This window comes from Lasioglossum baleicum, chromosome 6 (assembly GCF_051020765.1).
Source record: "Lasioglossum baleicum chromosome 6, iyLasBale1, whole genome shotgun sequence".
NCBI classification, from domain to species: Eukaryota; Metazoa; Arthropoda; class Insecta; order Hymenoptera; family Halictidae; genus Lasioglossum; species Lasioglossum baleicum.
The window spans coordinates 17,417,900-17,440,678 of NC_134934.1; the positions used below are offsets into that span (position 1 = coordinate 17,417,900).

The following is a 22,779-nucleotide window of genomic DNA, read 5'->3' on the forward strand; positions in this document are numbered from 1 at the left end:
TTCATACCATTGCAAATGGTATTATTATTTTCATTGTTAGTGTAAACTATTTTCCAATACTTTCGATAGAAGTAATTGAAAAAATGCGTAATGCAGTTAATTCTTCTATCAAGTACATTTATTTCGTTATTATATTCATAATGTTTACCACAGTATTCATGTAATTCTGTATTTACAGTGTACTTGTTAGTATGAATGTCGGTATAACCTATATGAGAATCTATGTATATACTATTACTATATACATGTATTTACGACACCAACCGTGTGTTCGAACGTAAGAATTTGCACGTACAGATATTTACATCCGTTATTGTTTGTATTATTAAAGTACGTTTCTTTTACGACAGAAATATTAGTTTCTTTATTGGATTATCGAATATATATATAATGTGCTTTTCAAATAATAAATAATTCAATCTCATTATAACGTTCTGCATTGAAGTCGCGAGATTTGACTGAATCATGTTCCAGACTTCTGTTCTCGATACACTAATTTCGAACAAATTATAAAAAATTAATCTTGTACGTTACGAATTAAGCATCGGGGGAAAAAATATGTGTTCATCCGGCACAATTGTATTCGCCGACTGTGTTGACATGTAGGTTAGTTTGTATGAGAAAAAACATTTCTAACGAATATTCAGGAAACATGGATGTGGAAAAAATTGCTGTATTTGCTAGCGTAGGATTTGCAATAGCCGTTGCTGCATTTGTTTTATGGGGTCCACCCCCGAAGCCTAGAAAAAAAGGTATAACAACAGTTTCTATATAGTTTGAACAATTTGTATTTGATTTATGTCCTTAGAAGAGACATTTTATAATATCGTAATCTTTTCACAGGAAAAATTATTGGAATTAATAACTTGGGATACACTTGCTTCCTAAATTCTCTTTTACAAGCTCTGGCTGCATGTCCAATTTTTATTGGATGGTTGAGACAACGATGCGAGAAAAATGGCAAAGTTAATTTTATTTCAACTTTGCTTTCTGTCTTCAGAAGTACGTAATTCTGTTTAGTCAATTACCTGTCGTTTTAACAATTTATTAACCACTGACAAAATTATACAGTATTGTATGGTTGCATGCTGAAAAATATAAAGCAAACATGTTCGCGAATATTATGTAAATGTTGCATATATTTTAATCGATATGGAACTATAATATAATGTTTTTAGAACAGTTACACAAGTTATTTTTATCTCCGAGTCACGAGGTAGATACTGTTGTTCGATATAATACAATTTTTGTCAAATGTTTTTCAAGACTATATTATGCATGTAAATTTTACTAATATGCAATATTCGCATGATAATCATTATTACCATAATGATCTGCAACACTTAATCTCTTTCGTATAGTTGAGCTTTAAGCTAAAGCTAGGATAAAAAAGAGATACAATTATAATTTTGTTTTTTATTGTTAGAAATCAATGGCTATACAGAGGACCTTTATGGTGACGTAACACCGATTGAAATAATTTCATCCCTTGGTAATCTATGGAGTTTTGCACCAGGTTATCAAGATGCGCATGAACTGTTTCATGTTGTACTTAACGCGATACAAGCAGAAATTCAACCTATGAACAGGGTAAGCTTAATAACTGGCAGTTATTAAATTAAGATTGTGAATATTATGAACAAACCGAAAAAATCATTTCAGAAAGGTTGTTTGTCCGATGCTTTGTTACAAAGTCCAACAGTACTGATCGATACAAAAAAGTTTGGAGACTCTGCAAACCTCAGAAGTGTATCTTGTAATGATATTGTATCAGCTAACAAAAATTTAAATATACCAAATGGATTTGATAGAAATTGTAACAATCATGTTATGTCATCTACATCATCAATATCTAATATACCCTTGGCTTATAATAAGCCTGGTATGATTATTGCTAGATCATCAGAATTACTTTCGAAAAATGTTGGAAACGAAGAAGATAAAGAGTTCAGATCGTGGAGCTCTTTGTGTGCCATGCCTGTTCCTAATTTTCAACCAATGTCCATAGAAGTGCATCCATTTTCAGGGTTGTTAACTAGTCAATTACAATGTATTAAGTGCAACTGGAAGGTCAGTTTTTATATAGTTTACTAATCTTGTATAACGGTCAATTACATAAAATGAATAATGTTTTACTCTTTGCAGTCCCCTGTTCGTTATGACAAACTTGAAACAGTTTCTCTACCTTTACCTCCATTGGGAGTACATCTTAGGAATTCATATTACCATACGCTAGAAGAACTACTAACACGTTTTGTAACTAGTGAGATTGTTCACGACGTACTGTGCGATGGATGTGGAATGCGTTGTTTAGCTACTAAAACTTTAACTCTTGGTAAACTTCCTAAATGTTTGTGTTTACATATATCAAGAACTACATGGAGTCCTTCAGGAACACCAATTAAAAGAGATGATCCAGTAAAATTTCCTCAAGTACTAACGTTGGATCCTTATACATTCACAGAAACAAAGAAACGAAATGCACGGGTATGTTTTATTTTATTAAATATATTTAAAAAAATGTTTCAACCAAATGTTGCATGGTTTCCACCCTGTATGATAAAACAATGCTGGTTAGAAATGTACAAGTGTAAAAACTATTTGCAGGGGGATCCAGAAGCAACAATGTTGCTTGCTAATCGGACAACACAATTCGATAAATATAAGTATCAGTTACGTGCGGTAGTGGAACATCGTGGACCAGTTGATTCGGGGCATTTCGTCTGCTACAGACAAGGAAATAAACCAAATCAGTGGCTGTACACTTCCGATAATGTGGTTGAGAACATATCTTTAATTGAAGTTTTATGTGCTACACCGTATCTTCTGTTTTATGAACGTATTAACAGCACATAAAAGTAGTTAGTAACAAATTTCAATGATTACAGGAAAGGAATTTGTTTTACATGAAAAATTATTCAAACATAGATTCGTTTTCTGCTTTCATAGATTGATAGATCTATCTATACGTGCACCCGCAAACTATGGTACCAATGTCGAACTATACAGACTAGAAAACATAAAAACAAAATTGTGGAGATGAGTGATACATTTTTGAAGAGTTGCAGTTGCAGTTTGTGGTTTCAAATTGAAAATTATTATTATCTCATTAAACAATTCTCGCATATTCCTATAGAAAAAGTTCACGAACGAATAATTTTTTATGTGAAATGAATATAATAGGAATAATAAATTCTTCAGGGATGGTGACACTGCACATTGGTGTAGACTAATATAATTATAATGGAATTGAAGAGACTGCTTGAATATTAACATAATTTCTAAAAGTTCCCATTACAACATAAATAAAATTGCATTAAATTATTTATTTTTTCACGTGCATCACATTCTTGAAGAAATAATGTACACCTTCCGTAATGAATTAAGTCTGTGAAAAGGAGTGTAGGTTAAGAAGGAAATGAGTAAATAGGGATAGTACAATTGACCGTTGCTGAAACCCAATCTAATTAATATGGTTTAATACTAATCGCGTATTAATAGTACAATATACAACTAATCGAAATTGACAGTACAGTAATTTGTGAAAATCTCCAAGGTACTATTTTTTTTTATGGAATGAGAGGTAGAGACTAACAGTGTTTCGCTCCACTTTGACTTAATTCATTTCGGGACAACTGTAGAAGTTTTATTTATTCTTTTTATCAAGTAGTATCAGGCGCAGTGACTATTAGTCGAGTATCTATAGTCATAATTAAGCATGCCGAACAGTTGCCAATATAATTTAGTTTATTAGCTCCTACATATTTTGTAAGATACACTTTACACATGTACCATACCAATGATCGATTTATTCAAATATTGAAAGTGCAATATTTACCACCGTTGTCACTTATACATCTAACATTTAATTTGATTGAATAACATTACTTTTCGAACATTATGAAAATTACATTAACTTTACCATTTGAAAATAATAGTAATGATGGTGTGCAGTATGCGTGCATTCAAAATGAATTAATCAGCCGTTTAAAGAATCTCGCTATTTGTAGCGGTAAAAAGCAATGAAATCGTGCCAAACATGTCCATCATTTCATATGGAGTAAGTCATTGTATATGTAGAGCTTGGAACTGTAAAATTAGAATTCAATTTTAAGTTTACACTGAAATAATACAATGTAACGAGTTATCCAATATTTAGGCGAATATATATTTGCAATTTTAATGATATATATATCATTAAAATTGCAAATTTTAGTGAAATATTTCAAAATTGTATCGATTTATTAAAAATATTTATCTAAAAATTAAAATGTTCATAAGTTAGGAATCGTACTATTATTTACGTACTTTTTTGTAAAATTCTGTGTGACCATCTGTTTCCTTATTCAATAATATTAATGACTTTATTATAGTATTGATTATACATATATAGTCCTTCTGTACTCTCATCAATCAAATATCAAATACAATTGTGCTTTTATATATATAAAAATGCAATTATATTACGACTGCAGGATAATAAGACTAATTTTATCTCCTGATTTCATACGTTTTGTAAAAAATATTGAACTAAGATAGTAGTAGAGTGAAACAGAATGTACTGTATATATAATAACAAATTCAATCATTACAATTGTTTAAAAACGTATGTTGTACTTATAATTTCCTCTTTATACAACTTTGTTTAGAGTATAGTGAAAAATAAACTTTTGTAAATCGATTCGTCCACTCTACCTTTTACTCTCATTTGAAAATATAGTATAATCTACATATTTATTAGGTTTAATATTTATTGATTTCACAGTTCATGATTTGCGAACTTTCTTCGTTTCGAATAATAATTGAACAATTCGAATTTATGCAAATTGTGTCTAAAGCGCCCTCAGGAGGACAATGTACCTAAATATATAAAGTATGGCAGTTTGCAGTTAGTTTTGGCATGTTTGAGGGGTGAATGGTGTATTTGTTGAAATATTTCCGAAAGATGAAAGAAATGTTAATATTTTAAAAGGAAATATAGAGTTCATATAAACTCTATTGTGATGACAACACGTGAAGTAATTCTTAAAACTGCGTTTGAATGTATTTAGAGTGAATGTGAAAAAATAAAATTGTCTAGGTTATAATAATATTTATAAATTTCTGTATATAATCGAATCTCTAAAATTTATTACGTCATATTCTATTTTCCCAACACGATTGCAAACATGCCACATTTCGTTAACGACAAAGACGACATCGTACGTATAATTTCAATCTGTAATTATTTATTATAACTGTATACTACATATATTTATATGGTATTATTATATTCATTAACAGATGCAGAGCATAAACGATATCACTTCTGATTTTGCTGGCCTTAAAGTGTCAGTTTTAAAGAAAGCCTTGCTTATATCGCAAAATGTAGACAGGATTACAATAGGTCCTGAATCTACAATGATCGAGAATGAAAGCAAAAGATCAGAGAATATTGAAAATGAGCAGAACTCATGTAATATTAAATCTCCTCCAAAGACTAACTACTTAAAGAACAACAAATCTATGCAAAGTGGCATCACATTCTCCGTTAAAAAAATTCTCTTGGAAAGCGAGTACCAGAGGAAGGAAGAAGTTCAGGTAATATAAATTCTTTCCCAACTTCGAGCATATCACTTGTGGAATGTAGCAAACCAATTATTCTAACTTGTCTAAAAAGTTCGAATCGTACGGTCCAATATTTAAAAAGTTATCGTCTTTTTAAGAGTGTCTGAATATTAATGGGAGTCACTGTACCAATTATAAAACTTAAGAAATATAAATTTCTACATTTAGAAAGAGATCGAGCGTCATTGGCAGCAAATGAACGAGAAGGGGAAAGCCATAAAGGAGGATATGGAAAATTCTCGGTCGCATATGGCAAAAGAACGTGAGTGTAAAAGTAAAAAGAATTACGAAGACATATTAGCAGAAGAAAACCGAGCAGAGCAAGAAGAAATACGGAAACGACATGAACGACAAGAGGAAGTTGAGGAATACAGAAAAAGAATGAAAGAGAAACAAGAATTAACCAAATCAATAATAAATTTGAGAAATGTATTTAAAACTAAGTATGATACTATTTTCATGGCTGCTCAGAGCTGTAATGATATGAAGTCTGCTTCTATTCTGTTTTCATCCTGTACAGCAAAAATAGATGAGCTGTTTCATCAAGTAGGGCTTATAGACGAAAAGATTATGGTAAGAATTAGAATTTGAAAATATTCTAAATTGATTTGATTCTGAATCGATATGATTATGTGTTCTGTACAGACAGGAGATGTGGCAACAGCTGATTTAAATACTATGAAAAAGGCTGCTCAACAGATGGATGAAATATCGTGTATAGTTAAAGTAGAAATAGGTAAGAGATCAATTAGACCTGTGTGTTTTCGTACTTGAATTTTCGAAATCTTATCTTTTGTTTGATATAATTTTAGAAAGGATAAACACTGCATACCAAGAAAGTTTAGTTAATAAGGAAACCTTAAAGCAATCTCAGTTAGAACCTGAAATTTTAGAAGTACCAAAACCTAATGCTGTTCATACTAGTACTGAGATAATTGCTTTGGAACAAGTTGACAGTAGTACTATTCCAAATAGTGAAAGCAACCTTGAAGATAAAGAACAGCAACAAAATGTACAAATTATAGAGAATACAACTTCAAACATTCCACCAGTAACTTTACCAACTGTCCATGCTGAAGAAACAGTTGTTCCAACAAATGAACAGAATGAAAGCAAATGTGAGTTATGTACAATAATTAGAGGTGTAAGAGAACCTGAAAATCTTTGGTACTCGGTGGTCGGGAGGGATCGGGAAGTTCTCGACCCGTCCTGACCCGATATTTTCGGGTTCTCGCACACCTATAGCAATAACTCATATTTTGAATACATACATATTAAACAGATTTTCCTTATTTGCAGCTGATTTATATGAATACGTTGACAAAGAATCATTACAAATGTATGCGAATAGTAAACAATTTTTGGAAAACTATGCGAAAAGTTACGCTGAATTTTTGCAGTCCACAAGCACGAAAAAGTTCAGATTTGAATGTCAAAAAGCAATAAACATACCTGTAAATGCAATCTCTGGTATTAACAGACAACATTTATATGATAAATACGAAAGGTTACATAATCTTCTCATAGGACAATCTTCTCCAAATGTTAACCAATATCCTCAGGGTACAACGTTTTGTAAAAATGTATTGGCTAAAAAGATAGTTGTACGTAATTTTATACAATTGTTAAACTGTGTATGCTACACCTGTTGCGAAGGTTTCGCTGATACTTGAACGCATGTTGGTTTTACAGAGTCAAGGTGAAACACTCGTTTCAAGTAAATCCAAAATGGCGTTTCCAATTGCTGCAGTTATTGTAGCAATTTGGAATGATCATCCCGATTTTGGTGATTTTCTATTGTCACATTTTCATGATGCTTGTCCATATATTGTTCCTGTGTTTTTGCCCAAAATGGAAGGGCAGTCGAATGAAGATTATTACAAATCGATGGGCTATAAATATGCAGAAGATGGTACAGTCGAGAAGCAAGATAAATTTTTGAAACGAATGTCCGGTTTAATGAGATTGTATGCTTCCATTACTATCACGTCACAAAGGAAAGGAGTTAATAAAACTAATCCACATGGACTTCAATATGCGTGGCGATGGTTAGCTGCTGTTTTAAATATTGGTAATTATTGCATAAAAGAAAAAACATTGTAAAAAATATAATATATACATTTTCTGACTTCTACCATTGTGTTTCAGAACCACGAACGGAAATAGTCGATCTTTGTGCAACTCTTTTGTTAGATATGCTCGAAGTTGCCGGAAACGCATTGTGGACTGCATATCCACGACAATTTCAGAAACTTTTGATTTTGCTTTCGGACGAATATTACTCACGTATGCAAGCTATAGGATGCGTTGGCGGTGGTCCAGTAGTGCGGTTTCAAGAATTTTTGAAAAACTGCTTAACAAAAGGTTTTATACCGCAACCCGATGGTCAGCTTTCTTCCAATTTCTGGTGATTTCCAAACGATATATAAAGTGATTTATAATATTTTATTGTTCCGGGAGTTGCAGTAAGGATTTGTAAAATGCTTTAGATTTATATACTTTATATTATAAGATAGTATTGTCTAAATTATTTTTTGTCACTAACGCGAAGTTGTCAATTCTGTTTAACTTGGTGAAACCATTGAGGCGAAAGGACTCCTAAAAATTGTTTAATTTGACAAAGTTCGGTTAAAAGAAATGAATACAAACTTAATTGGTATTACACAGATTTATAAATACAATTTAGTACAAATAATGATATCCAATTTGTATATACGAACCTTTTTTTGTAAAATTAGGGTGCTTAGCAATTTTGTATGCAGCATCTAGTTGCCAAATAATTTTAAATCTTTTTTTAATTTACTTAATTGATAATGCTTTGGTATTTTTTCTTGTACAGATGACATTTTAATTAAAAATTTTGTATGAACGATATTGTTCTCTATATTTTATTCATGTGAGAAAATTTCTCGGAAACACTTCCTCTGTTTGTCTGGGATAAACAAATTATTGCAAATGTTGTCAATGAAATCTAATAATTCATAACATCTTCTACTTGTACCGATATCAGGTGGATCAAGATTGTGCTGTCATCGATGGTAAAAATAAAAACTTAGATGCAATTAGAGATAGAGTAGAAACTAAATTTACCATAAATACATTAGTGAATTCTAAAAACAACTATACTTCCATAATAAAGCAATAGAAATCACGTTTTATGAAAACGATTTGCACTTTGTTAATAAGCAACCGGGGAGAATCTGCTGAGCTATTCCCTGAATTCTTGTTAACTGTTCCAAATTGTAAGCGTTTGATATTAATAATAATAGTACAACCTACTGTTATTACAACTTATTTGATATATAATTTGCAGATAGTGTAACTTAGAATAATTTGTATATGTATATCGAAAATTAATATTAAAAAAAATTGTATTTATTAAACTTTCAACTTGCGAAAATTATAAAAGTAAAGAAATGTAGAAAAAAAAGTGGATGATATGATTATGTGTATCTATTATGTAATCTAGTAAAAGAAGAATAAATTTTAATAGTATGGCACACTTGTAACTACAGATTTTACATCCGTTTGATCATAAAATTCCATTGAATTCTTTGCGAAGCTTGTAACACCAAACGAAGCAAATTTGTCAAGCCATTCTTGGTCTTGATGTATATTCAGCAGATAATTTGTGATTTGTTTTATCACATCACCTGTAAATTGAATGAATAAATATCATTCATTGTATGTGTGAAATCAACACTTTCAACACGATGTCAATATACCTGAAAGTGTCCTTTTTACCATGATGCGATAAGGCGGTAAAGGTCCCAAACTTGTTAAAATTTGAACCGAGTCGATACCCGGAAGTGTGTTCTTTCGGCACTTGATAACAGGCGACTCTATGATCCCAACTTCCGCTTGCTTCCCCGCTACCATCTGCAGAGCTGCAACTTGCGTCTCGGCGTCTGAAAATCGATTTCTAATGTAGATCATTTTCTTACGCATCGCAGCAATCAACATATAATTTTGTAGAGTGTAACACGACATCAGAGAAAGAAAAATGTAAATGAAACGGGTTTATACATGTATCTATCTCGTTTTTCCTTTATAAATAAAATTGTTTCAAATAAGTATTAGTCAAGGAACTGTCCTTTGAAGTAAATTCCAAATAAAACACTTAAAAAGGTAGGGAATTGTTGGCAATAAAATTGAAAAATAACTCGAAGTGAAAAAAGGGCTAATTATAATATACGAACCCAGCGTGTTGCCAAAGAAGGTCGGATTTTCGCCTCTACTATACAAATAATTAAATATCAACGCAGCTGCTCCAATCTGTTTCTTCCGATCTGGCAGAGAGCATCGATGACCACGAAGATCTATGATGTCCTGGAGTTGAATATATACATGTTAATAAGTTTACGTTTCCGATTGTTATTTCTACATACTAGAATTCGATTTTTACTTCAACATGTGGGGCCCGATCGGTAGCTACGACGACGTCGGCGTAAACACGCGGCGAATTATTTTTATTCAAATGATGTTGGAAACAGAAACTTGCGGGCAAAAGTTCACCGTCTTCCCATCCTTCGCTTGCTGGCAAGATAGCTAAAGGAAACAGTACCGAATATGTACCAGCAAATTCACAACACTCGTATTTAGCAGTGTCAACGTACCTATATCAACGAGATCCTTCGCGACAGGTCTATGGCTTCTAGGCTCGTACATCAGTACAACCGGTTTTTCAGTTGCAACTTCGATAGCTTCCACAAGTACTTCGAACAATTCAATTGGTAACGAAGGCACTAAATGAGTCGCCAACACAATGGGACGTACACTTAAGAGTGGCTTCGACAAAGGTGGATACTTCCGTGGAACAGCAACATTTGTCGGATGTTGTCCATCCTGTAAACCCATTATGAATTACCAATTATAATTGTTCCTCGTGAAAATTGAAAAAAATTGCAAATCGTGAAAACAGTTGCTTCATGCACTGAGGTGCATGACTATAGGGCTATCCATATTTTTAACCCTTTGCAGTCGGGGCCATTTTAACTCGAAAATTAAACATTTCTTCCGACCTAGGATAATTCCATTGTACATGATTTTTTTAATTTTATGGATATGAAGTTGATATAATACCTCAAACAATACTTAAATGTGTAGTAATTGATTAGATATCAACATGTTTAATAAATGTAAACAATACCTGGTGACTCTGAATCACCACTGGAGCGCAAGGTTAAGGTTTTTGAACTGTGCAAGAATAATTCAGGAAAATCAAGTGCATGATAAGAGAAAGCATGATAAATAAAGAAATTCACCTATCAAAAATTGTTTAGAATTGTCTAGACATCTTTTTTGGGTCTGTGCTGTCATTTTTGAGTTGTTTATTAGCATGCTTGGCCCTTAGAATTCGTTAGGGACTGGGTACGGCTAAGTGTCTTGTTTCGAAACGGGAAAACAGATCAGCCGCACTCCACTCAACTATACAATTGACGCATTGCAGACCCACACTCAGCGGAAAGGCGACACCAGTTTCGGGGAAAGATTCTTGAACAAGGGATCTTTGTTCAGCGTCAAACTGGTGATCCGTTCCCTGTTTATCCCCACTAAAGAAATTATATCTTCCCGAGCTTTGGTACGAAGTTGCGAGAAGAGAGCTAGGATTTAAAACTCTAAGATCCTTCGACGAGAATAGCACGAACTTTCTACAAGAACATCGTGTGCACCTCAGAACGCAACGAACCTTCGTTTTAGAACAGTTCAGATTTGAACTTTGAATCGTGAACATGTAGGGGAGACCGGTGTTAAATACAGGTGTGTGTATAGTGTATATAGAATGTATTAACTATATTCCGACTAGTCTAATATGAACACTATTGCAATTGAACTGAAACATTTAAAAATGTAATAGATGTACAGTGACTCCCACAAATATTCGGACACTCTTGAAAGTGCGATAATTTTTTTAATATTGTACTATACGATTTGAACTTTTTTGGAAAAGCTAGAGCAATTAGTTTACTACAAGATGTGAAAAAAATTTTTCCAGAAATTGCAATTGATCGGAATTGTAGAAAAGATACTAAAAGTTGCATTTCACAACTTTTTTTATGCGGGCATATATTGAAAATTTAAAAAATACGTTTTGTAGATCTTTGTGAATTAAACATATTCTGAAAATTACGTCAAAATCGGTCGACGTTCCAATGAGCTACAAACGTTTAAAGATGGTAAAAATTACAGATTCTCACGATTCTCGGCCTATAACTGCAGATTCTTACATCTTTCAATGCCTGTCGCTTTTCTCCGCATCAACCGATTTCGATGAAACTTTCGCAGTGCATATAATTGACACAGATCTACAAAACGTATTTTTTAAATTTTCAATATAGGCCCACATTAAAAAGTTGTAAAACACAACTTTTAATACATTGTATACAATTCCGACCAATTGCAATTTTCAAAAATATTTCTTTTCACATCCTGTAGTAAATTAATTGCTCTAGCTTCCCAAAAAAGTTCGAATCGTATAGTCCAATTGTAAAAAAGTTATCGGCTTTTTATGAGTGTCCGAATATTTGTGGGAGTCACTGTAGCTGGTATAAAAAATAGCAAATGTCCAGTGCTCGATAGTATAGTGGTTAGTATCCTCAGTCTTCCTTGAACCCTCGTCGGGGTAAGACGTGTCGAGAGAGCGGTCAACGACTCAGGTAGCCAAGGGAAATTTCGCGAACATGTGAGAAAAGTGCCGAAAACGTGAAAGCAAAATTCACGTAACATCGCAGTGCTCGCGTAACAGTGCTATTCATAAAATATATAATAGGAAGTGATTGAAGAACAGAAGAATTGAGCGCGCGTAAATATAAATCTCAGCAACCCGGAACAGGATGGAAACAACGGAAATGATCTAACAACGAAGGACAACACAAAAATCACGGACACATTGAAAAAAATAGTACAATGCAACAAAACAGCCAACAACATAGGCAACCTCTAATTTGCATTAATCGGCAACGTGTAACTGTCGAGTAATACATTTTCATAAAGCTACAATACTCCCTTCCAATGTTATGCAATTTCACAGGTTCAATTTTGCTCCTCGCTGAGAACACTTACGCTTGAAGAGGATAAAATAAAATTGATTTTTGGATCGTTGGAAAGGAGAACACCCCCTTAACAAAAATTGCGCTAAGATAAAAATTACACAAGACACAACTGACATGGGAAAATTAAAAAAAGCAACGACCACCACACAGGCGCCAAAAGGAGAAACCAACATGGATAGCAAAAAGTAGAACAAACAAAACAATAGAAAGATTGTCACAACAACTGGAGGAAGAATGACGGAAAGGTATCAAGGAAAGCCAAGGAATCTTCCACCTTTTCCAAGTGAGTACCGTAGGCCGTAGGCGGTCGGGATGAAGGACTGGTCATAAAAGTGACGATTGCCAGAACCTTGGCTCGGCCGTTACAAAGTCCTTGACCGTGACGTTTACCAGATGCGTTGTTTTGGGGAAAGAAACTTTCTCCATGCCCTTGAGGGATGGAAAATTTTTCCCCTCATTTAACCGATTCCGCCGGCAAAACCCAAAGAGAGGCCATCAGCAGCGTTCGAAACCACCGCTGCAGATCCATCCTTCTTACAATGAGCTTCAAGCAGCAAATAAGATGCTATCGAAAGCACAAAAAGCATTCATGACCAACAGAAGATCCTTTTTATTGTAAAGACTTGAATATTACTGTCAAAATATTATGCTACAAGCTTCTAATTCGACCAATTCGGACATATGGATCGCCAATAGGTTTAACATCAGAGCAAGCACGATGGAGAAACTCGGACAATATGTTAAATAAATAAAATAAATAGATTATATTAAAATAATATAATCTATATAAATAAAAATGTTAATGTCCGTTTATTTGTAATCGAACATCTCCGTAACGGCTGAACGTAGAAAGCTGGGGATTGAGCCATTAGACGCAGTGTTCCTTCGGGAAGGTTTATGAGAAATCATCATGCGAAAAAGTCCATTCGTTCAAGAGTTTTGACGACTTTTTCCACCGGCTACAACGCAACATTGATGTATAATAATCGATATGGTTTCGTGTTGATACGCATTATCACCAATGCGTCGCGACGAGAATCTTCTCAGTGGTATTCTGCTTTAAATTATATCGTGAAATATAGTATATAAATAGAGAGACTGTGATCTATTCGGAGTGATTTGTTCTGTAAGTTTCTCATTGCATTGGAATTCAGCTGAGTAGATTGATCTGCGTTTGAATTGAAATATTTGGTTAGTATTTCTAAATTATTAATTACAACATATAAATGTCACATCTGTGACAGGTAAAACCATGCTTTTAAAAAATACTGAGCTACAGCAACGAGTGGCGGGGGAAAGCTAGTAAAAACCTTAAACACAGTTTTGCATATTTTATAAAGTAATTTTTCTCGCGTTTTCTTTTGCAAACACATCTATTGTATCGTCATAATTTAATGTTGTGGCAACATCTTTTTATCAATTGATATTACAGACATGTTTGTTAATCGCTCTTGTCCAATATTAGAACGAAGGTACGATTTTACAATTTTTAATTTGCTAAACGAACGTTTGCAGGAAGCTGTTGTTACAGGCATTGTTATGAAAATCCTTAATGCTTTGTCTAGATTTGGATACGTGTTTTGTAATAAGAGTTCATAATTTTTTTTGCTAGATTTGAAAAGCGTCCAAGCGATCCTTAACCGGATCGGATCCTTTGTTTTGTGCTCCAAACTCACTTGCGCCCGTGGCGGGCGCCTTCTTCGCCACGCCCTCGTTACGGCACTGGCTCTTGGGTATGTTGATCGATTTTTGTGAAATTTTCTGGATGTGTATATAACTAACATAGATCTACAAAACATATATTCTAAATTTTCATTAAGGGCCCAAATAAAAACGTTTTAAAAAATGCTTTTTTTTTTATTTTTCATGCAACCTAGTAAATTGTAATTTTTGGAAAATGTTTTTTACAGCCATTTTTGCAACCATACACATTTGTTTATTTAAATGGTTATCCTAATAAGCCAATATTCATAACATCCTCGGTAGTATAGTGGTCAGTATCCCCGCCTGTCACGCGGGAGACCGGGGTTCGATTCCCCGCCGGGGAGAATGTTATATTTTTACTCTTTTTGTCGTTAAATAAATGAGCGTTAAAAATTAAAAAAAAAATTTTCCTATATCCCCCCCCCCTTAAACATAAAACTGACGGTACATCCTGTGCTAAGCTGTATAGATATCTCATAACCATAATCTAGATAAGAATATCTCGTAAGAGGAACATGTAGTAGCAATAAGTGCGAAAAAGAAAAACCCTAGTGATAAGACCGTGCGTGCTCCGAAATGGGAGCCTTTAGTCTCATGGTTATTATATATTCTACTTGTTATACTTTTACCTTATAATTTTAATATTACTTTTTGTATTTATTCTCCACACCCTTTTATATATAATACTTTCTTAGATTACGTCATAAGCGCAAGTTGTATCCAAACCGAGACTACCAAAGACCAACAATGTATCATACCAAAAAATGTATATTAAGTAAACCGCGTATCGAGATTTTAGACCTATAAGTGCAATAATTAATAGTTAAGTACATGTAATTAGATTATATTATAAGCATAGTCATTGTATACGCCCGTGGCTGATTGTTCGAGCTTTGATGAATTAGCACTGCGAGGTGCCCGCTAAGAATTTTTGCCAAAGAACCTCCTTCCGACTTGGAAGGACGGAAGGCAAAGCAAGAGTACTATATAGGACTATATTTACAAGATATGTATACAAGAGTTGAGAGCGAGACTGTTACTATTGCTACTAGTTGTGAAGAAAGATCTAAGGTGTAAACTAAACGGAGTCCAGGGTGCAGTCTGACTGGAGGACCGAGAGTTCGCAAACATAACACTTAACACCTAGGTTCGCCCTACCTCTACAGGGTTTCATCCCTACTTTCTCGACGATTTGGGGGTGGTCGGAACTTAAAACCAGGCGCTTGAAACGGGCCCAAGGATTCGCCAAAGCCGCACCTGTGGCGACCATATCATGGGGTTTTCCAGTCATCTGGAAACCAGACACGCTGTAGCTTCAAGCATCCATTCGCGCTGAGCCCAAGAGACGACGATTTTAGGCGTTTTATGGCAAGGGATTATATCAAAGGTACCCAGGTACGGACGGCAGTGCCATGAAACTAACAAGTGGCGCCGTAGCCAAACTAAAAAAAGTCACGTACCGGACCCAGTGCACAATAGCAATGTCCCTGTCATAAAACGTCGCCCAGTGCAAGCCTCTAGAGTCATATACATAGATATTATCATTTAACTATCCTCTAACCAACCCCATTAACCAAAGATTGTACAGTTTTCCCTACCCGTGTCTTTCTGTACATATATTGTATTACTAATTAAGTTAAATCACACTTAGTCTAATTGTAAGAGTTAAAAGTCACAATAAGTGTAGTATACAGGATATACAGGGTGTGGCCGGACGGGTGGTACAACCGAGCAGGGGGTGATACTACATGTAAAAATAAGTCGAAAAAAAGGAATAACATTTTTTTGTTTGACGCTTCGTTTTCGAGAGAATCGAATTTGAAAATGCAGCGAATATACGTGCTATTGCATAGGAATCGTCTGACCATGATCAACCAATTCTACTTTGTGCATATGCTAAGTATGGGTTTATAGTGGAGCAGCGAGGTGAGCTGTGCGGTGAAAAAAAAACAAAGAAAATACATATGTACTTTTTCTTTAGTATGTGTCGAAATGTTGTCGCGAATGTTGGTTTGTTTTCACCGCGCTTGTTTTCACTGTAACTGCACCCTAAGTTTAAAGCACCGCGAACCTGGCGGAATTTTATATTATAATTATATATTTATTTTTTTACTTTATACATGTGTGTGACCTTGAATGATCTTGAGTAATTATAGTCACTGAATTCGTAATGAAAGGGACTAACATTGTAGATGTTTAAGAAAGGTTGGTTTCATTTAAAAAGATGAAGGTGACCTCGATATCTCTAAAAGAATGGCATAAAAACAAAAATTGTTTGGTGTCATATATGAGCCCTATTTTACCATTCAACTTTGTCCTCGAGACATTTAATTTATCTTTGAAAACAACAAAGATATTTGAGGTGATAACGTTAGGTGATTCACCCATGTTCTTCTTTTGTACGTTTACGGAAATTCTTGTTCTTTGAGGGTTAAGTTTGTTACATTATATCTAGGCGGCAGATTTTATGCATTTATGGGAAAAATTAGTAGGTGTATTTTTAAACGGTAAAAATAGTAGAAAAATTTAAAGATATACTGTTATATTATTTTCAAGCTATTAAACGTATTAAGAAAGGAGATTTTCTATGTCATTCGAATTTGTTGTAATTCACATACTATTTTGCATCAAGATCCGCTGTTTAATTATATCTCTTAATTTTGTTGGGGCGAACGGGATCTTTTTGTATTCCGTAAGCGAACAAATACATGTATACGTATATGTATACATACATGCTATTATGTAAATTGAACTTACTGATTGTTTGACTATTGGGATCATTTTGCATTTCGGTGATTTGGTTTGATTCGTACTAGCATCCTCCGCCACTTTCTTCACTAATGTGTCTTCCATTTTTCGTTTAGTTCTATCCGCTTCGACGCCTTTCGGTTTCACATTTTCGGTTTTGGGTTTCTCCAGTTTACAACACGAGATGTTCTGATTTTGTTGTTGTATTTTGTCTACGGCCTTGTTTTTTGTTTCATTCTTCTCGAGCTCGACCTGATGCTCATGATTAACAATAACGTTTTTCAACTTTTCCGCGGTTAAAATATTCTGTTTTAGATCAGTGCGCGTTTCAGTTTGAATTAGTTTATCCGCCGGTGCCTCTTTCGTCGGTAGTGACATTTTGTTATTCATTTTTTCCATTCTCAGGACCGTGTCTAAAAAGTAAAAAATTACAAAATAAAATAAAACTCAGAAACAATGTCCTGTAAGATCATGTTGAATTTTCAAAATGTTCTAACCAATACCATTGTCCAGAAAAAATAGATCAAATACGAAAGTACAAAGACATCGCAAGAATTTAAGGATATTGTTATATTATTTTCGACTTATCAAAATTATTGAAAGGGGAAATATATCTTCATGGAACATCTGCTTCTTACAGTTAGCTTAGACAAGTTTCGTTTTGCATAACGATCCGGAATCTAATGATAAGGCTAGAGAATATTCTTTCTAACAAGTGATATTCGATTTTTCTAAGTGACATTTGATTATTCAATCATTCTCGTGCTAATTACACCCATAAAAATGGCGATGGAATCTGTACCATTTTGCTTATCGTTTCCAATTACGAGAATCGTCTAGACACGATAACACTAAGATTAACCAAAATGCTTTATTTGGATTTGAGGACACGAAAATTAGTCATAGCATACATAAGGTCGTACGCATTATCTTAGACAATATTCTATTCCGAAAATACAGTGAGTCATTGGATTGTGTTCTTCAAAACTAATATTAAAACAATAGCTCACGATATTCACTGATCTGTTTTAGTATAGTTCTACTGTAAATAGTGATGTTTACACAATGCTGTACTACGAGTTTATAAATGTAAATCCAATATTGCTGCTAAGATAAATGTTTCAAGTGAAGATAACAAAGAGACCGTGGACAAATCATTAGACAGATGCTGTAAACAATTTTAGGAAGCAACTGCAGCAACCATTGAATTGAACACAATAATAAATATTACAGAGTTATGTTAAAAGTGGAATTGATATTCTACAATTCCTCAACTTCTAGTGTTAATTAGTAATAATTCAGATAAAGATCGGCAACTTGTGGCACAATCGAATGTGAGGTGATTCTACATCAAAAAATAATTCGAAAATGTAGAATGAAATTTTTTTTATGAGGGTTTGTTTTCAAGAAAGTTGACATTGAAAATGCGTCAGGTTCGCGCGCTCAGCATTTGTAAGTAGACTCGGTAGATCACGAACAGACGCATCGTCGAATTCCCAAACTCTATTTCCTCGAAAACAAAGCCTCATATAAACAAATTTTATTCTACATTTTCGACTCATTTATTTGTGTAGAATATTGTACAATCACCCCTTTCTCGGTTGTATAAATAATGAGTCACTGTAAATAAATTATTCTCTTGAAATATTGAGAAATTCAAAAGTTTCGTAAATTAAATAAGACGAGTATTGTGGGTCTGAACGATCCGCCATTTCAGGGTTGAAAGTACATTTATCTCACTGTTGGTGGTAAGCTATGTTTTTCTTATTTCAAGACGTAGATATAACATTGTTTCTCACTTGTTGTCATGCCTGTGTTTCTTCTTATCGACAGGCAATTGGTGCATGGACTGTGCCAGTGTTATATGTATTATTCACGTGCTAATGTCAATGAAATATAGTGGGAGTCAATTATTGGGACAATAATAATTAACAAGCACATGTAGCTCCTACCGAGGAAGTTTGTGATAAATTATGTCTGTGTACTCATGGTTTGTGTACGCTATAAATATAACCAATTAAACATGTATAAACATTCACCATTTTGTTTACCAGAATAAATGTTACAAAATGTGAACTTAAATCTTAAGGATTGCAAGATTCTTTTTTAAGAAGGGATTAACCTGGTTATGATAATACATCGAACAGATAAAGAAAGATGACTTGAAACAGTTTTAATAAATAAAAGGAGTGGATAAACAGGAGGCTTCAAACAGTTTTAATAAATACAAGGAGTGAATAAACAACGGGCTTTAAACAGTTTTAATCAATAAAAGTTTAAGCAGAGGATGGAAGAAATCGTGCAAATTTGTTAATTTCGAACGATATTGCAAAGGATGTTTTCTATTTTGTGTTTCTCAGTGATGAGATTTTAAGCAGCTTATTATTGTACATCGTATTGTATACAACATTGTATACGTTATCATTGTAACCTTATTCGGTGTGGCTAAGATATCGGCCTCTCTCTCTCACACACATGCTTCTGAATTAGATTAAGATTAAATTTAATACCGATGAATAATATATCGACAATTGTAATAAAATCTCTTTCATAACAAGATGTACCTATATGTATATATGTATATCTATGTGTAGTATATGTTATATATTATATATATTATTTAAATTATTATTAATATATACTGCAAATATTTTTATGTTAAATAAAAATTCTCCTCATCATCTAAGAGAGACAGGAATCAAATAGATTCTTTAATTCTTTCTTTAATAATATTAACAAATTGAAAATAGTACCTATGTCGACACTATTCAATTATTTCAATTTTTCTTCTGTTTAAAATGGTACCATTTTGCCATAAATGCATACAATCCGTAGTTTAATTGTGAATATTCATAGGTGACAATGGACAGTTTTACTTCAGAGTTTTTTAACGAGTTCATAGTTTATTGAACAGATATAGTTACGTAAGCTATCGAAGCAGGTAAATATTAGATAAGAAACAAATTCTATTTTCTAGTATATTTAACGTACACTAAATTTTAATCACAAAGAAATAAACATTCAAACTGTCCAATCACAAAGAAATAAACACTCAAACTGTCCGACTATATAATAATATATAATATTTAGTATAGAGTGTGTGTAATACATAATATGTTTTAAAATTAAATATTACAAGTACGTCTAAACATATATATTCAATTACTACGAAATAGTTGTAATGTAAAACATTCTTAATTATCACACTGTAGATCTCTGCGTAAAATAAAATAATTGCTAGGAATGAGAAAAAGTTATCAATTCATTTTTATAAATAAAACATGGTTTCTTCTTTCAACGATTTGATTAAGTTCACGGAGTGTTTCTCATTCTTCAATTTTCTTGGATGTTTTTGTGGTTCTTCTATTCGTAAATGCTCCGTTATTTTTCGGAATAATATTGAAACACAGACTACATTTAATTCAATTTCGATAATCACGACTGTTAAACGCATTCCATCGTATTTCGATCGATAATCCAATTCATGTTACACCCGCATACTCGTCCACAACGCCGAGGAAGAATGACACGAATCCCTGTTGTCACTTATCGAACAGTAAACGGTAAATATCGAAACCGTGACCGTGAATAGGTCTCTTTGCAGGTGGTTTCGTTAACCTCGACGATATTCACCTGGCGGTGCAGATAACACGAGTCCATTGTGCCTCGACTGCAGTAAGAGAGCAAGCGAAATTTTAACTTACTTCTGTGCAGAGTGTCACTGTTCCAATGAGGCACCAACGCCGGTGTGCGAACAGCTGTTGGAGATGTGAATCGTCTTACTGACGACTAATGAATAACCATATTATCAGTTCGAACGAGAGGTATATCTGACGAGTGGTCGAGTCCGTTCGCATTTGCGAATAATCTTCAGTCGGCTGCCGCGTGATGGCCGCGTGTTCCAACGAAACGGTGTTATTCCATTTCTGTGCAGATTTCAGCGGTATCGGTTGTTGGATGGGAATTAACCCTCGGACAACGGACCATTTTTTATAGCTATACATACATATGTATAATTGGCAATGCTTAGGACCGTTCACAGCTCTAATTGATAATTCTTTAAAATTTACTTTTGATGATAGGGTAAACTTTACAATGATTGGCACCCCAAGCCAAAATTGTAGTAAAAATCATTTTATCTTTTTTTGAAATGTTTCAACGAGCTTAACTTGCTATTATTATAAGCTGATAGAGATTTTTCAGCAAAATCAAACAGTTTTACGAGTCATAAATCTTTTATTATGAAATATATTCAGTGAATAACAACCGTAAGACAAATAATACAGTCATAAATGTTCCAAGAATCGATCTGAACAGAAATATGTTGAAAAGACTACCGTAAAAAATTAGATGGCAAGGTGGTCAAGGGAGTGCTCGTTAACATAATTAGCAAAAGGAATTGTTATAAACATTAAACAGCCAGAAATAATAAATTTATCTGTGAATTGTATTGAATAAATTAATGCGTGCGAAAATGTTCATAGTTTAAAAGTTATTCCGTATCCCGAATACTATTAGCCACTTTTATTAAAAAATTAGGTGATCAGATAGCCAAGGGACTGATTGTGGACATCGCTGTAAAATGGAATTGTTATAAACATTAAACAGCCAGAAATAATAAATTTATCAATAATTGTCACGGCGATCGACATCGATCGATATTCGGTGGGGTGGGGAGTGCCGCTCTAGCTCGGCGAGAGCTCTCCGTCAGTCAGTCAGTCGGGCCGGGGGGAGCGGCGTGAGCGGACGTGCTCCGGGACCAGGAGGACCAGAGGGACCATGGACTTTCCAGAGGTGGACCAGAGGTGGACCAGAGGTGGACCGGAGGTGGATAAGGGGTCATCTACAGTTACCCTGACCTACCTTGAACTGTTCATACAAGGAACAACGGTGAGTTTTATTACTAATATTTTTCAAAGCTTCCTTTGTCTACCCTTGGCCCAATTTCAACAAACCTGTCCTTCATACTAATTTTAAAAGTTTCATCGAGACTTTCGATATTGAGCCTTCTTCAAATTTATCAATTTTATTCTATATCAAATTTATATTTTGAGCGCCCCACTCGTGTGCGGGGTTATAATTGCTCTTGTGAGCTGCTTCGTTGGTCGTTTCCGCACCCGTGTGCGGGGTTATAGTTATTCTCACGAGCTGTTTCGCTGGTTGTATTCGTACTTCTGTGCGGGGTACAATTGCTCTCATGAGCTGGTTCTATGGTTGTATTCGCACTCATGTGCAGGATTACAATTGTTCTTGTGAACTGGTTCGCTGGTTACATTCGCACTCGCGTGCGTGATTTAATTCTGTATTCAACTGCATTGTTTCTATATACGATTAGTCTGTTTCAGCTAGATTACAACAGCCGGCTGCTAACGAAGACGACACGCCGAATGAAGAGGACACACCAACGAAGAGGAAGAAGACCACAGTGTATTTTTAAGTTAGTTATATTTGGTCCATGTATTAAGATTGTATACCATCGTTGTAAATATGTCGAGTAATTATTGCCGTAACTTCATTTTGCTGGTTTTCTTGATTCCGACACAGCAGATAAATATGTTGATTTTCAATAAATTCTATTCCTATACCTATTGTCTTCCACAACATTTTGCAATTTTACCTTTCTTCAGAATAAAATATATGTATTATTCAAGCTGGTTCACCCCGGGCG

At 34.1% G+C, this 22,779-nt stretch overlaps 3 protein-coding genes and 1 non-coding gene across 4 annotated transcripts; 3 read left to right on the forward strand and 1 right to left on the reverse strand.

Moving 5' to 3' along the window:
- Positions 1-10: 10 nt before the first annotated feature.
- Usp30 (ubiquitin specific protease 30) lies at positions 11-3,491 on the forward strand. The gene is made up of 6 exons (XM_076425072.1): positions 11-752; positions 844-1,002; positions 1,427-1,590; positions 1,663-2,070; positions 2,146-2,487; positions 2,608-3,491. Exons 1-6 carry the CDS (start codon positions 617-619, stop codon positions 2,854-2,856), a joined length of 1,458 nt encoding a protein of 485 aa, XP_076281187.1. The 5' UTR covers positions 11-616; the 3' UTR covers positions 2,857-3,491.
- Positions 3,492-4,844: 1,353 nt separating this feature from the next.
- On the forward strand, positions 4,845-8,049 carry Gle1 (Gle1 RNA export mediator). The gene is made up of 8 exons (XM_076425065.1): positions 4,845-5,201; positions 5,284-5,580; positions 5,776-6,180; positions 6,253-6,343; positions 6,420-6,725; positions 6,907-7,211; positions 7,300-7,678; positions 7,756-8,049. Exons 1-8 carry the CDS (start codon positions 5,169-5,171, stop codon positions 8,016-8,018), a joined length of 2,079 nt encoding a protein of 692 aa, XP_076281180.1. The 5' UTR covers positions 4,845-5,168; the 3' UTR covers positions 8,019-8,049.
- A 1,044-nt stretch (positions 8,050-9,093) lies between these two features.
- LOC143209446 (uncharacterized) lies at positions 9,094-20,976 on the reverse strand. Its single transcript, XM_076425073.1, has 7 exons — positions 20,816-20,976; positions 17,121-17,524; positions 10,224-10,452; positions 10,013-10,155; positions 9,807-9,936; positions 9,333-9,515; positions 9,094-9,260 (listed from the first exon to the last, which is right to left on the reverse strand). Exons 2-7 carry the CDS (start codon positions 17,508-17,510, stop codon positions 9,094-9,096), a joined length of 1,242 nt encoding a protein of 413 aa, XP_076281188.1. The 5' UTR covers positions 17,511-17,524; positions 20,816-20,976.
- Trnad-guc (transfer RNA aspartic acid (anticodon GUC)) lies at positions 14,636-14,707 on the forward strand. The gene has a single exon. It is a non-coding gene; the product is annotated as a tRNA-Asp (tRNA).
- Positions 20,977-22,779: the final 1,803 nt, after the last annotated feature.